Below are 13,959 nucleotides of genomic sequence, written 5' to 3' on the forward strand. Positions count from 1 at the left end.
TCTCCTCCCCCCCCCTCTCTCTCTCTCTCTCTCTCTCATCGATCGAACGTTGTTACGACGCTAATTTCGTCACGTGCCATTTAGTTTAATTGCACGGAGCGTAACACAATAACGGCATTCACAACAAAGTTTCTCGACTACCTACGCGCTGATCTGTCTCGAAACTCGGCTCAGAAGTCAATCAGAGACGGAATTAAGCGCGCAATACGGACACGATATCGATAAATGCGTTGAAACTCTGCGAGACACGCTTCCCCGGCACGTTGTGTACACGGGTTTATGAAAACAGATTTATGAAAAAGAAAATATTTGCACGTGTCGCGTGAAAACTACGATCGTTTTACGTTATGGCGTGGATGACGCGCGCGCGACGCGTCATGTTTCCGCGCGGTGCGATAATGCATAATCGGCAAAACGAATCTTAATGCGACCCAGTTCCGTTTACGTGACCTCGATACCCATCCACAACGGCGATATACATACGCGCGTCGCGTGCATGTGCGAGCATAGATTTTTCAACGGGTCCTATGCTCACCGATCGCTATAGCGGCGATATTGCGACGATATTGCGGCGCGGAACGGGGCGTATTAACACGCGCCTGCGGAAATGCAAACATACGTGCGGAAAAACAACGTGCGGGGAGAATAATGTGCGAGCCGGAATGTGCGACCGATTGTGAAGCGAAACGCAACGCGAAATCAACGGCGGCATAAAAACTGCGTGCGAAAAAAACCAGGGAAAATTCACGCATTAATTGCGCCAGTTGCCGCGAGAGAGTTTCCTTTTTGGGAGCGAGAGCAATTATGCATACTCCCTTTAAACGTATCTTAAGGAGATGCTGAAATTTTATCGACAAAATACTGACATTTTTCTGCAAAGTTTACGTTGTATTAGTTGTACAGAATTACAAATGTTTTTATGCAATAAAAGTACGTGCAAAAATAAATAGGAGTAAAAAATAAAAATAAATACACTGCTCCATATGTAACGAAAACAAAAAAAAATGATTTAATGTAAATTGTGAAGCTATCAGCGTAATATTTGCTTAACCCAAAAATCTCGCATCTTGTAGATATCGAAAGATATCGATATGGAGGATGCCCCAAACAGAAAAATTTCGGACAACATTACTGTATCTTCGCATCTGAATTCAGAAGCTTAAAAATATACAAAATGTTTGCAGAAAGATTTCTAATCATGTGTGGTTAGGTTTATCGCTGTAAATATGACAAAATAAAGCAACACATATTTATATAAATTCTGTGTATACAGACTTCTTTAATGCAGACCCATCTCGAAAACTCGAGATATCAGTCATGCGCAACAAATCTAAATATTGGTGCATCATGACTATGGACCATTCGAGGAATCGGCAACGCTGTTCCAAAGCAGCGATCTATCACCATATAGAGAATCCACCGTCTATGCTAACGGTAATTTTACACAAATATTATTTCTACACCCAGAGCTAATTTCGGTATTTACGACGTGGTAGCCTCCTCCTGTTGCTCTCTTCTCTGTCTCCATTTCACCATTCATATAATTTTGAAATATCTCTTTACTAAACTAGACTACCAATCCGTTGCTTGTTCATATTTCGCGTTACATAGGTCAATGTAAAACTGTCAAACCGACATATCATCGACACACCGGATGCTTCACTTGACTGTTATTATTCATCGGCCGATCACTTCTGTAAGTAAATACATTAGGCTCAATAGTGGAACGTTCCTTAATCAGTTCCATGAATCAATTTTCAGACGATCGCAACGCTGCTCCAAAGCAGCGATCTGTCACTATATCTGTCGGTTTGACAGCTTTACATTAACTTATATAACGTGAAATATGAACGTTGTAAATATCGAAATTAGGTCTGGGTGTAGAAATAATATTTGTATAAAATTACCTTCAACATAAAACAATGATTGATCCTCCACGTCGTGACAGATCGCTGGTTTGGAGCAACATAGCTGATTCTTCGAATGGTCTATAGTCATGATGCACGAATATTTAGATTTGTTGCACCTGACTAGATAATTCGATATCTCGATTTTTCGAGAAGAGACTGCATCAATAAAGTCGAACAAGAAATACGAACAAGAAATACGAAAAGTATAGCGTGATTGTTTAGCGACTAATCGTCTCTGCATTATCGACGTTTTTGGAGTTCGTCATCGACTTCAACATCCCTTTAATCAACTTGTGCGGCGCAGCTGGCTGTATCCGATTCGGCAAAAAAAAACCCTGCATTACGAATATCACGCCAGCGAATTTAACCGGTGAAACGATCGACCCGTCGGATGAGAAAATAAACTGTGTGTAGAGGTCGATATCGCGGGATGTAATCGCCGACCGTCTGAAAATTGACTCGCGGAACTGATTAAGGAACGCTCCACTATCGAGCCTAGTGTATATTTACGGAAGTGATCGGCCGATAAGTAATAACAGTCAAGTGAAGCATCTGGTATGCCGATGATATCGTGCCACTTAACACGCTCTTCATAGCGATATATACTATCGATTGTGTCGCGCGCGACTAAGGACCGTATCTCCGGCGTTCCAACGGTCGCGCGCGTATCACAAAATAGTATCACCCATAGGAGCCGACGAGTGCACGGGAACCCGATACTAATGCCACGCTTTCACTTGTGCGATAACGCGCGCCAACTAGTTGTTGGCGATCTTATATAACGCGGCGCGTCATCACGACCGGTCCTCAGTCTTCCCTCGTTTGCTCCTCGGCACGCCACGTTCCTCGCGTTCTCGGTTCATGTTCTCGTGTCACGATGGCGGCGAAAAGCACGATGCTAGACTCAGACTGTATGACCCTTACGAGATTCGTGTTGGCGGAGCAGCGTAAAGTACCGACCGCGACCGGCGACCTCAGCCAGCTGCTCAACAGCATACAAACCGCCGTGAAGGCCGTCAGCTCGGCCGTGAGGAAGGCCGGCATTGCCAACATGTGAGTAGATGTCGTGGCGTTCCCTCCCGAATTGGACGCCTATCGTTGGCGTCCACACGAGGAAAACAGTTTGACCGGTTTAACCAAATTTCCGCTGAAATATGAACGAATCAAGAAATTCCGACTGAATCCACCAGAATGCTGTTCGATTTAACAAGATTTCTGGTTAATTTCAACGGAATTCTGCCAAGTTCAACCGGAATTTCCTGGCTCGCTCATATTTCATCAGAAATTTGGTCGATCCAACTAAATGTTTTTTCTTTCCGTAACTCTATAAACCATAGACTTATATATACTTAGGTATATATCCTTACTCTCTGAACTATCTTTTATCGATAAAAGTGCCTTTAATGCCCGTTCCTACCAACGTCACTTAACCTTAATGTGAGTTTAAACTCTATTCAGACAGACTTAAACTCGAGTTAGGTTAGGTTAGGTTATCTTAACTTAAGGATTAATCGACGTTGGTACACCAGACCCCATTAGTGCAATTTTATCTCGAAAAATCAAGATGTCGAATCGCCCAGTAAGGTGCAACAAATATTCGTGCAACATTACTGTAGGTCATTCGAGGAATAAGCAACGTTTTTCCAAAGCAGCGATCACCATATGTCGATATGACAGCGTTACATTAACCTATGTAACGCGAAATATGAACGAGCGATGGATTAATAATCTAGTTTAGTAAAGAGATGTTTCAAAGTGATATGAGACAGAGATATGAACAGAGGCAGCAGAGAAGCAGCAGAAGGAGGCCACTACGTCGTAAATATCGAAATTAGTTCTGGCTGTAGAAATAATATTTAAATTACTTTTAGCATAATAAAGTCATACGGCCGATGATTTTCTATATGGTGGTAGATCGCTGCTTTGCTGCGTTGCCAATTCCTCGAATGGTTCATAGTCATGATGCATGAATATTTAAATTTGTTGCGCTTGACTGGACGATTCGATATTTCGATTTTTCGAGATAGAAGCGCATTAGTGGAGTCTGGTGTATGTATACTTGTGAGAGAAGATATCTGAGAAATCAAAAATATTTATTCGGTAGGTATTAATAACATATTTACTGTAGTAATATACAAAATATTTTATCAATACTTTATCAATATAGAAAATATACATTCATTTATTTTATCAATATTTTATCAATATAGAAAATATACGTTTTCTTAAGATTTTAGTCTTAACTTTTCATGAAAGTAACTGTTTGTTTAAATGAAAAAAAATATTAATTTAAATAAACTTGTTGTTAGTACTCACCGAATAAACCGTTTTATTTTTTAGATATTTTTTCTCTCACAGTGTAAAAACGTGTAAATATATGCTTATAAGCGAACCAGAAGGTTTATAAGTCATATTTAGAAATTGTCTTATCGATGAAAGAGAGTTCAGAATAAAAGCCATGAGCTGCGAATTCTTATAAGAGACTTGAAGACAAGATTTGTAGGACAACTATATTCCCCTTTCACTGTCTACAGACATTCCATCTTTGTATAACTTGATTCTTATCGGAGAAAGCTAGACGGAATGTCCAATAAGTCGGAGTCAAGCCAGACGAAGATCGAAAGGCTGTACTTAGAAAGTCTCATAGCGAAAGGGTGGCAAACTCGATCACGTGACCGAATCTCGCATGATGGGTCCCAGACGCCAAAGTCCCTTGTGTAGATACAAATTGAGTTCCTCTAATCAAAGTTAGGGCAAAGTATAATGATTCCTGATTGAATCTGCATCCTGTCCGCCATTTTTGGGAATAACGTGAGTAGAAGTGAGAGAAGTTCTAAGACTGAAATAATAAAGCACTCTGCAGCTTCTTCCTCACTCACTCACATCTTCACTACAAATGGCGGATAGTATCCTAACATTGACTTAAGAAACTCTCCATACAAGTATAGGAATAAGTACGAAAAGCTTCCTCATATTCGGGTTTCCGTAAACAATATGTTGTTGATGTTAGTCTATCGGAAAAGATACATATTTGTAAACTTGATGTTTGAAAAAAAGATCTCTTCTGATCTGTTAGCGCGATGAAGCAACCTCAATTTTAACATAGCTTTTCTTACCCTATTTTTATGTATCAATATATTTATACAAGGTACTCTGAGACCAAAGATTTGCGTGATCAAGTTTACCACTCTCCCCTTATGAGACTCTCTATCTGCACTGACAGAGCATATTTCTCTGTTCAAGTCTCCACAGTCTTTTGTGTAGAACACTCAGTCTATGTATACAAGTCTATGTGATATAAACAGGCATGCCACGTGGAACACGTGCGATTCAATACTTTGCACATCTCGCGCAGTCGAGGGAAGAATACACGCGACCGGGGGACGCTCCAAGTGACTCGTAATCTCCTAGTATTTCGATTTATATGAGACACGGATTTGCGAGAACGTCGTTTCGCCTTTGCGTCGTTACTTGTGAGAAACTGTGTCACTTTAAATAGAGCCGATTTTCTATTAGAAATTATCCGAACATCTCCCAAGAGTATGTTGGCTCTCATTGTTGGAATATCCAAAGTTGCTTAATATTTTATACGACTAAGTATAAGTGGGAAGTTTTTATACACACACATATATACATGCATATAACCGTGTAGCCGTGTGCGAAAAACACACTTCTTATTGTGTACTTTCGCCGGACGTGACAAGCTCGAAATTTAGCGAGCAGCCGAGGAAGCTCCGACGACTAACATCTTGTATAGTGCATGTGCAAAGTCTCCGTAGCGCCGTAACGCCAGCTAACATTTGCCCCTGTGCGCGTCTCTATTTTATTCAAATGTATTCTGCAGCTGCATATTCTCGTGTATTTACCGTCGCGCTCGAGCCGCCAATTCACAGCAGGCAGTAAAACATTTATCTCCCTGCCCTGACAATTCTGTAATCCCGCATGTAAATAACATATAAACGATTCTCCCATTATGGCAGCGCCTAATGCTTACTGCGTCAATATGAATAAAACAATCGCGTAGTACGCGCTCCTCCCCGTCGAATTTCCAATTAAATGGCCTTTATCTCAAAAAATCCGACACGTGTTAAATGTCAAAGGTCGCAATCACGATTAAAAAGTTATCATGTTTTCGAGAAGAATAGTTAAGGATAGACATTATTTCTCAAAAAGATGTAACCGCACGCGCGTATTAAATTCACCAGTTGCCGTTTCGAGTGATTTTACAACCGTCATCGGCCTCGCCGTTATCGATCGCACTATTATTACCTTTAACTGAAATGTTACAACTACTCCAATTGATTCTATGACACGTGCTCGGGAATACTAATCGGCCGTGCCGAAGCGCAAACACGACGCATTCTGATTTCATTGCTCAGGTACGGTATCGCCGGCAATACCAACGTCCAAGGCGAGGAAGTCAAGAAGCTGGACGTTCTGAGCAACGAGCTCTTCATCAACATGCTGACGTCCTCTTTCACCACGTGTGTCCTCGTGAGCGAGGAGAACCAGCACGCCATCGAGGTGGAGACGGAGAAACGCGGCAAGTACATCGTGTGCTTCGACCCGCTCGATGGCTCGTCCAACATCGACTGCCTCGTTTCGGTGGGCTCGATATTCGGAATTTACAAAAAAGCCGAACAATCCGGGGAATCCGGCACGGTCCAAGCAGCCCTTCAACCGGGACGCAACCTGGTCGCAGCGGGATACGCTCTTTACGGCTCGGCGACCATGATAGTGCTCTCCATCGGTCACGGTGTTAACGGATTCACGTACGATCCGGCCATCGGGGAATTTATACTGACCGAGAGGAACATGCGTCTGCCTGCCAGGGGCGATATATATAGGTACGAGAAAGAAGCCAAGGGGATACAATACTCGATGCACCGGGCATCTCTCGCTACCGCGAGCTACCGTTGATTATATATTCGCATTGGAGGAACAAAGTTTCGAAAAAATGTCGCGGTGCTTCGAAAAAATCGCATCGACGTTGGTCTGCATTCTGTACGCCATTTTTAGAGATGACGTGAGTGGGAGGGGGAGAGAGAGAGAGAGAGCGAGAGAAGTTCTAAGACTGAAATGACAAAGTACGCTGCAGCTTACTCACTCACTTCTTCTCTTCAAATGACGAACAGTATTTTAATTATAATTTGAAGACTCTATCTTTACACGCAAAAAAATAACTTAGTAATATCAGCTAAACCGCGGTAGCTGATTCAAACTTAGTCAAAAGACTAATCGTTTAGCTGTCACTGCTAAGAATTGGCTATGACAGCTAAAGTGCATTCGCTATGAAATACAAATATATTAGGTGACATTAAAAATGCACATTATTTCAAGTAGCTAAGAAAATGGCAGTTATTCCTAAATTTTTTATCGTATGCATATATTAAAGAAGTTTGCCGTACAGCTACAATCATTTGTTACAGTCATTTATTTCTAGCAGCTAATATTTCTCGCTGTAACGCCTAAATTTAAACAACGAATAAATTTAGCTTCGATAGCATCGACATTAGCTGTCCCTATTTCAGTGACACATCTTATCTGCCACAGCTATTTTTTTAGTTCTGGAAGCTAGTTTTTTTGCGTGTACATACAAGTGAAAGGAATAGGTGAAAAAAATGTCCTCACGTTCGCAATTCTATATAACCAAATAGAAAAACAGTGCAAAATATTCTTCTTACGAAAGAGGAAAAAAAGAAGTTATTAGCATTAGATTTTCATCTCGCTCGCGACGATCCGTGCCCGCCGATTGCATTGAAATCACGTACGATCTCGTTATTTATAGTATTAACGAAGGCCACGAGGGTGCCTGGGACCCCTGTATTAAGGAATATATACGCACGAAGAAATATCCCGTGAGCGGAAAGCCATATAGCGCCAGATACGTGGGCTCCATGGTCGCCGACGTGCACCGGACGATTAAATATGGCGGTATCTTCTTGTATCCCGCAACCAAGAGCAATCCCAATGGCAAGGTAATTTCGCGTGTCACTCGTATCGCGATGACTCGCGTGAACTTAACGAAACAGGCGTTCCTTACGATGCAATGGAAGAAAAACAGAACTCGAGCGAGATACGAACGATAATAAACCTTGCGCAAGTATTGCAAAATATCCGCTCGCGCTATCTTCCGTTTACCTTCTTTATCGCCTTTCGCACTTATTCTGTTCCTCTTATCTTTATCTTCGCTTCAACTATTGCCAAACACTTTGATCTTGCGCGCCCGCCAGAGAGCGCTTATCGCCACAGACAGGCATTGCGTAATGAAGTAACTTTTTGTATCGACTTTGCTCCCTATGGTAGGATGTTTGCGCTATCGTTTATCCAATAATTACGTGGAAACGTGTCGGACTTGGCGAATTATTTTAACTAAACGATGAATAAATATTGGACGTCGTATTTAGCAGAACGGCCCTGAGCACCGTTGATTTTTGCCGTAAACACTGGCTAAATTATCGGACTCGGCACGTTATTCAATTCAATAAACGTGGCGGTGTAGTTGCGCCTCACAGTATCAAAACACCGATATCGGGAGGGGTCAGTACCCGAGAATCCATTTACTAATAATTAAGTTAAATTTCATTTCGCGCGCTTACATACATCGCATGTGAGCGCAACATCTCCCGCCGTGCTTCGATAAAGCATACTTTATTCGCGCGGCGAAATTTTACGTTCGCATCCGCGCAACAAATGCGTATGACCGCTGTAACGATTATCGTCACAACTAATGCCAACGTGACTCTCGCATTTCAGCTGCGACTACTGTACGAGTGCATACCGATGGCGTTTATAATCAAGAAAGCCGGTGGTCTCGCGACAAACGGCAAAATTGATATTCTGGACATCGTGCCGGAGAGCATTCATCAGAGATCGCCCATTTTCTTGGGCTCTAAGGACGACGTTGACGACGTGATGGCGTGTATAAAAAATCACGTCCGACAGTGAAGCAATCTCGTGGAGCGGGCGATCTCCAAACGATTATATCTGTTTTGATACCTCAAATTATTGTCTCAAATTGTTGCCTCAAATTGTTGCTCAATTTCCCAATAAATAAATCAAGTGTTTTCTTTTTTATTTTTCTTGTCTATCAGATGACCTGCGATTAATACCGATGTCGGCAGCGACTCTTACACGGAAAAAAAAAAACAATTCCGTTAGTTTAACCGAATTTCCTATTACATCAGACGAAAAAGCCGGTCGTGGGAACAGAAAGATTCCTGCAGGAGGAATTACTGCCCGGCCAATTGCTCTCAGTTATCTCAACCGAGTTTTAATGCAGCTGAATGTTCAAACGAATGTTTTCTGTCACAGTAACAGAGATATTATTTCTCGTCAGCGAGTTTTTCGCACTCGCGTTTTAGTGCCATCAAGTTAGCCGAGCTGTTTTTCCTGTGTAATTTCGCGAACGGTCCTTGCGCTGCAATATCAATAATAATGCCGGACAATTGCGCGCACTGCGCAATAACTGCCAATTAATCGAAATTACGATCAAAGAAACGCGACAAATGTGATAAATCCCACGTCATCGAGCGCTTTTACCGCTCATTATGACAATTACCGGCGCGATTGCTGGTAAATCTAATAAATCCGGACACACTCGTCATATTCTCACCGAGGTTCCCGTGTGCCAAGCATTAATAACCCCTTACTTTCCTTCCTCCTCTCCTTCGAGTTATTAAAATCATCTCTCGCGTACAGCTCGTACACCTGTCGACATGGAGCTGTTACATTGAAAACATCGTTCAAGCTGCTCGAAGCGTTAACGACCGGTCACCGCTGACCAACGTTAACCCAGGTTTCTCTCGGTTTACATTTTTCTGCAAAATGTGAGAAGAGAAAAAACTCCCCTACGCTCTACCCACTGCCACCCCCTACCACCGATTCGATACCGGCGTGTGCGCCGTGACGTCAAGAGGCGTCACCGGTGATAATCTTTCCTTCTCTCTTTTTCCTTTTTCCCCGGCAGTGCACGCGCTCGCAGTGCGCGCGACCTAATCAATCGGCGTTGCGCTGTAACATCGCGTCTCGTCCGTCGACACAGTGTGTGTCGAGCAATCATTTCCGTTCCTTCCGTCTATAACCGTTAGAGACCGACAGCACTGATAACGTAGCTATTTATTCCGCACACGCCATGCGCGCCGGCCTGCCGCACGGTTCGCGTTTAACCTCTTCGGCGTGCAGCCTCGAACGCACCGTAGGAGCACGAACTATTGATCGGCCGGTCGACAGTGCGCCAGCGCAAGTCGACCGAACGAAGAGAAGCTTTCACAAGCGAGCCACCCTCGGCTCTAGTGTTTGGCCGACGTCTGGTTGCTGTTATGCTCGTCACACCGAAACGTCCTTAGATGCTGCTGTCATGTCCGGTGGTACGTGAGATTTTTCTTAAAAAATGATAATTTCTCTCTCTTTCTCTTTCTTTCTTCCTCTTCCTCCCTCCCTCCCTCCCTCCCTGCTCTTCCTCTCCGTTTTTTTTTCTCTTCCACGTGCACCCGCTCGATGGAACCGAGAAATCGTTTCCGCCGAGTCACCGCGTTTCGAGGTGCCGGCTAGCCCCGTCACGACGTGAATTATGCAGGGAAGGGCCACGCTATTTATTGACACGAGTATGTATCGTGGAAACGTGAGCCGACGGTACCTTTGAACGAAACGCGATCGCGATACCTGCAATTCCACGTCGCTGACGCGAATTGTCGCGTCTGTGCGAATACCTGTCGCTACGTGTGGAGCTCATTGTTTCCTGCGAACGCGCTCGTTTCTCTCCAAGGGTGAGAAGAAGGGGAGAAGAGAGAAAGAGAGAGATTTAACTGATGATAACGATATATCACGATATTAACGACCTTTTGTTTGACTCAGTAAGACAGGGATTATATCGGATTCGCGACACTGCCAGAGCAAGTGCACAGAAAATCGGTGAAGAGGGGCTTCGAGTTCACCCTGATGGTATTGGGTGAAACCGGTCTCGGGAAGTCGACGCTCATTAACAGTCTCTTCCTCGGAGACCTGTATAAAGACCGGCGAATTCCGGATGCGGCGGGTACGTAATTTACTCGATCAATTCGACAACTCATAACGATGCTGCGAAAGAGAGTGTGAATGAATAAAAATTACCTCTCTTGCCGGGGAAAAGACGGAATTTCTTTTCGATCGCACACAGATGCTACGTGATTAATTGTCACGCGATCAGTCGGAGTTAATTATGACGTTATTTCACGGTAGACGTGGAACCAGAAGATATCGCTGCTCTAACATTTTCCGCATGTCTTTTGCCTTTCTCTTCCCCTATGAGATATTGACTCGTGGAAAATATTTGAGCAGCTCGTGCCGCTGGTAAACCGCTCGTTCCAATATCCGTTGTGTAGCAGTCGATAAATATTCATCGTCCAATTTTAGAGCGCGTGGTTAAGACTACCTCTATCGAGAAGAAGACAATGGATATAGAGGAGCGCGGCGTGCGGCTCCGTTTGACGATCGTGGATACGCCAGGTGAGAAATGCAACGGCAATTTTTTTCTTTTGTCTACTTGAAGCCTCGCCGCGACCATTTTTACTTGCGACGTTGGAAAATATACGTTAAAAACATTTGCAAAATATGTCGAAATAAAATAACACTTAAAAAATAGCATTTGCAATTGATCGAACGGGCTCGCAAAATCCGAACATCTCCCTTTTGCTCCAACAATCAATAAATAGCCGTCAAATTAACGTGACAAAATCATGAGAGAAGGTTAGTTAAGAAAGAAAGTTTGCATGTCACGCTAATTTTACGGTTATTTATTGATTGTTTCAAAAAAAGAAAAATGTCAAATTATTTTGTCTGGTTGATCGATTGCAAGTATCATTTTATCGTGATATATCTTTTTATTTCAATCGTGCAACAATTTTTATCTTCTCGCTTTTCGATCATTTAGCGCGCGATTTTTCCTTAATCCTTTTTCCTAATATTACGTATAGGACTTTTATGTTCACCTCAATCCGTTCTACGTTCTCACAAAAATTGCGAAGGAGAGTCTAAGACAACCTTGTATATATATCTGATACCACATAGTACCTTGAATTAATTTAGAAAATATTTTTGTGAATAAGGAACTTTCAATTTTGTAAAAATGTTTTGATAAGATCGATTAAGATAATTAAAAATAACCCTGCCAATAAAAGTAAGTACGTAAACATACTGATTCTATAAAACAATTCTCTAAGCGACGATATATTGTTCAAGGATTCGGCGACGCGGTAAATTGTGAGGACACGTGGAAAGCGTGCTTGGCTTACATCGACGAGCAATTCCGCCAGTATTTTACGGACGAAAGCGGATTAAACAGGAAGAATATCCAAGATAACAGAGTGCACTGTTGCCTGTATTTCATCCCACCGTATGGTCATGGGTATGCGAGAAATTGAGCGTCAAAGACACTTTGTCGTAATTGCGACGAGGCTAAACTCAACCCCGATAACTAAAGTTGATTAATTTATAATTCTAATATCAAGTCTATTTCTTCACAGCCTCCGGCAAATCGATCTCGAGGTATTAAGGCGCTTACATCGGAAAGTAAACGTAGTTCCCGTAATAGCAAAAGCGGACACTTTAACCGTTCACGAAGTGAAGAAGCTGAAGGAACGCATCTTGGCGGATATCGAGGAACACGAGATTCAGGTAATGTACCAAAAAAGAAATCCTCCCGAGAATATAGTTTTCATCGTTTTGAGAGCTTATCTTTTGCTTCACCCAAAGTAACGTAAACTCCGTAATAACCCGAATCGAAATTTTGATTCTATTCTCGGCCTCAATGTTAACTTAACGTCTACTTTAATATTCCGAAGCTTACATCGACCTCTTTTGACTCTATTTATTCTATCAGTTTTGTCCTTTTTAGAACCTTTAATTTTTATGTATATTCTGCCATTTAGAGCTAAATAAAACTTCAGTTTCCATGTGTATCAAACATACACTGATTCTTCAGAATATACAGATGTGAGCAAGATAAAAGGTCGAAGATAGAACTGAAATTTCGATCCAATCATACGATTCTGTAACTCGTTATCGCAATTAACAACAGTCTCGTTATCGTTGCGCAGCTTTTCTATGATATGAAAAAGCTGCACAGCAATAATGAAACTGTCGTTAACGAGTTACAGAATCGCATCACAGGAATCTCCTAATATCGTTCGTCCTCCCCGCGACACAATTCATTCGAATATTCTTAGAATGTTCTTAGAATATTGAACATTTATGCTATGTATAGGAAGGTAAACGAGCATAATTTCTTGCATTTTCACACAGATATACCAATTTCCGGATTGCGACAGCGACGAGGACGAGGAATTTAAGCAACAGGACAAAGAACTGAAAGCGTGTATACCGTTCGCGGTTGTCGGCAGTTCGACGGTGTTGGAAGTAGCTGGGAGAAAAGTTCGCGGCCGACAATATCCGTGGGGCGTAGTGGAAGGTGAACCTCTTAACATTCTACATAAAATTATAACATTTCCCAATTACACTACACGATTTCACCCATAAATTGCGAGGTAAGTATAGTTCGTTTTCTTTTGCTCGCCAAACATTTCTCTCTTCAACAAGCGCGTCGGAGAAATCTGTGCAATGATGAGTCGTCATCGAAGCTGCTGTTTTGATCGCTGAAGGATATGATTTAATTATTCATACGAGGCGAATTAGTTTTAATGATGAATATCGCGTTTGTGAGGATCGTAAGTATACTTGAACGCGAGATGATATTGGGAGAATCATTGGCTCGCGACGAATAAAGGTTGGATGCGCTCGATGCACATTGAAGCGACGTTGCGTGTCTCGTTAGAGAAATTCCGGCCTTTTTAATCAAATTACAGTAGTGAATAGGAGCTGGTGGTGAATAAGAGTAGTTACGAATTAAAATCGTAATTGGCGAAAGAGGCGCCCATGGCTTAAACCTTTCACGCGTGATCGATGGCGTCAATTAGCGAAGTTATTCGAGGGCTGTGGGGATCGAGTCCATTAAAGCGCGTTACTCTCTCTCTCTCTCTCTCTCTCTCTCTCTCTCTCTCTCTCTCTCTCTCTC

At 42.5% G+C, this 13,959-nt stretch overlaps 3 protein-coding genes across 3 annotated transcripts in view; 2 read left to right on the forward strand and 1 right to left on the reverse strand.

Annotated features, from left to right (window-relative positions):
• The window catches only part of LOC116841398 (glutamate-gated chloride channel), a 98,928-nt gene that overhangs the window by 79,330 nt on the left and 5,639 nt on the right, over nt 1–13,959 (reverse strand). The gene's annotated exons all lie outside the window — the stretch shown is intronic.
• Nucleotides 1–13,959, forward strand: part of LOC116841428 — a 34,799-nt gene that overhangs the window by 16,141 nt on the left and 4,699 nt on the right. Inside the window, exons 10-20 of the mRNA XM_032809323.1 lie at nt 1,274–1,434; nt 2,857–2,963; nt 6,290–6,757; nt 7,699–7,888; nt 8,667–8,822; nt 9,994–10,279; nt 10,771–10,947; nt 11,304–11,396; nt 12,129–12,294; nt 12,413–12,563; nt 13,191–13,356. Of these exons, the coding sequence (XP_032665214.1) occupies nt 1,274–1,434; nt 2,857–2,963; nt 6,290–6,757; nt 7,699–7,888; nt 8,667–8,822; nt 9,994–10,279; nt 10,771–10,947; nt 11,304–11,396; nt 12,129–12,294; nt 12,413–12,563; nt 13,191–13,356 (2,121 nt within the window). The remainder of the gene's footprint in view (nt 1–1,273; nt 1,435–2,856; nt 2,964–6,289; nt 6,758–7,698; nt 7,889–8,666; nt 8,823–9,993; nt 10,280–10,770; nt 10,948–11,303; nt 11,397–12,128; nt 12,295–12,412; nt 12,564–13,190; nt 13,357–13,959) is intronic.
• On the forward strand, nt 2,692–8,987 carry LOC116841400 (fructose-1,6-bisphosphatase 1). Its single transcript, XM_032809280.1, has 4 exons — nt 2,692–2,963; nt 6,290–6,757; nt 7,699–7,888; nt 8,667–8,987. Exons 1-4 carry the CDS (start codon nt 2,788–2,790, stop codon nt 8,856–8,858), a joined length of 1,026 nt encoding a protein of 341 aa, XP_032665171.1. The 5' UTR covers nt 2,692–2,787; the 3' UTR covers nt 8,859–8,987.

The sequence above is a fragment of the Odontomachus brunneus genome, unplaced genomic scaffold (assembly GCF_010583005.1).
Source record: "Odontomachus brunneus isolate Ranch 3 - 2012 unplaced genomic scaffold, Obru_v1 Obru_scaffold_015, whole genome shotgun sequence".
Classification (NCBI taxonomy): domain Eukaryota; kingdom Metazoa; phylum Arthropoda; class Insecta; order Hymenoptera; family Formicidae; genus Odontomachus; species Odontomachus brunneus.

What these genes read in the sequence shown, in the direction of transcription:
- LOC116841400 (XM_032809280.1), top strand. Translation starts at nt 2,788, where the DNA reads ATGGCGGCGAAAAGCACGATGCTAGACTCAGACTGTATGACCCTTACG. An exon ending in GCCAGGGGCGATATATATAG is followed by an intron (nt 6,758 to 7,698) that starts GTACGAGAAAGA and finishes CGTTATTTATAG; the next exon opens with TATTAACGAAGGCCACGAGG. An exon ending in AGAGCAATCCCAATGGCAAG is followed by an intron (nt 7,889 to 8,666) that starts GTAATTTCGCGT and finishes CTCGCATTTCAG; the next exon opens with CTGCGACTACTGTACGAGTG.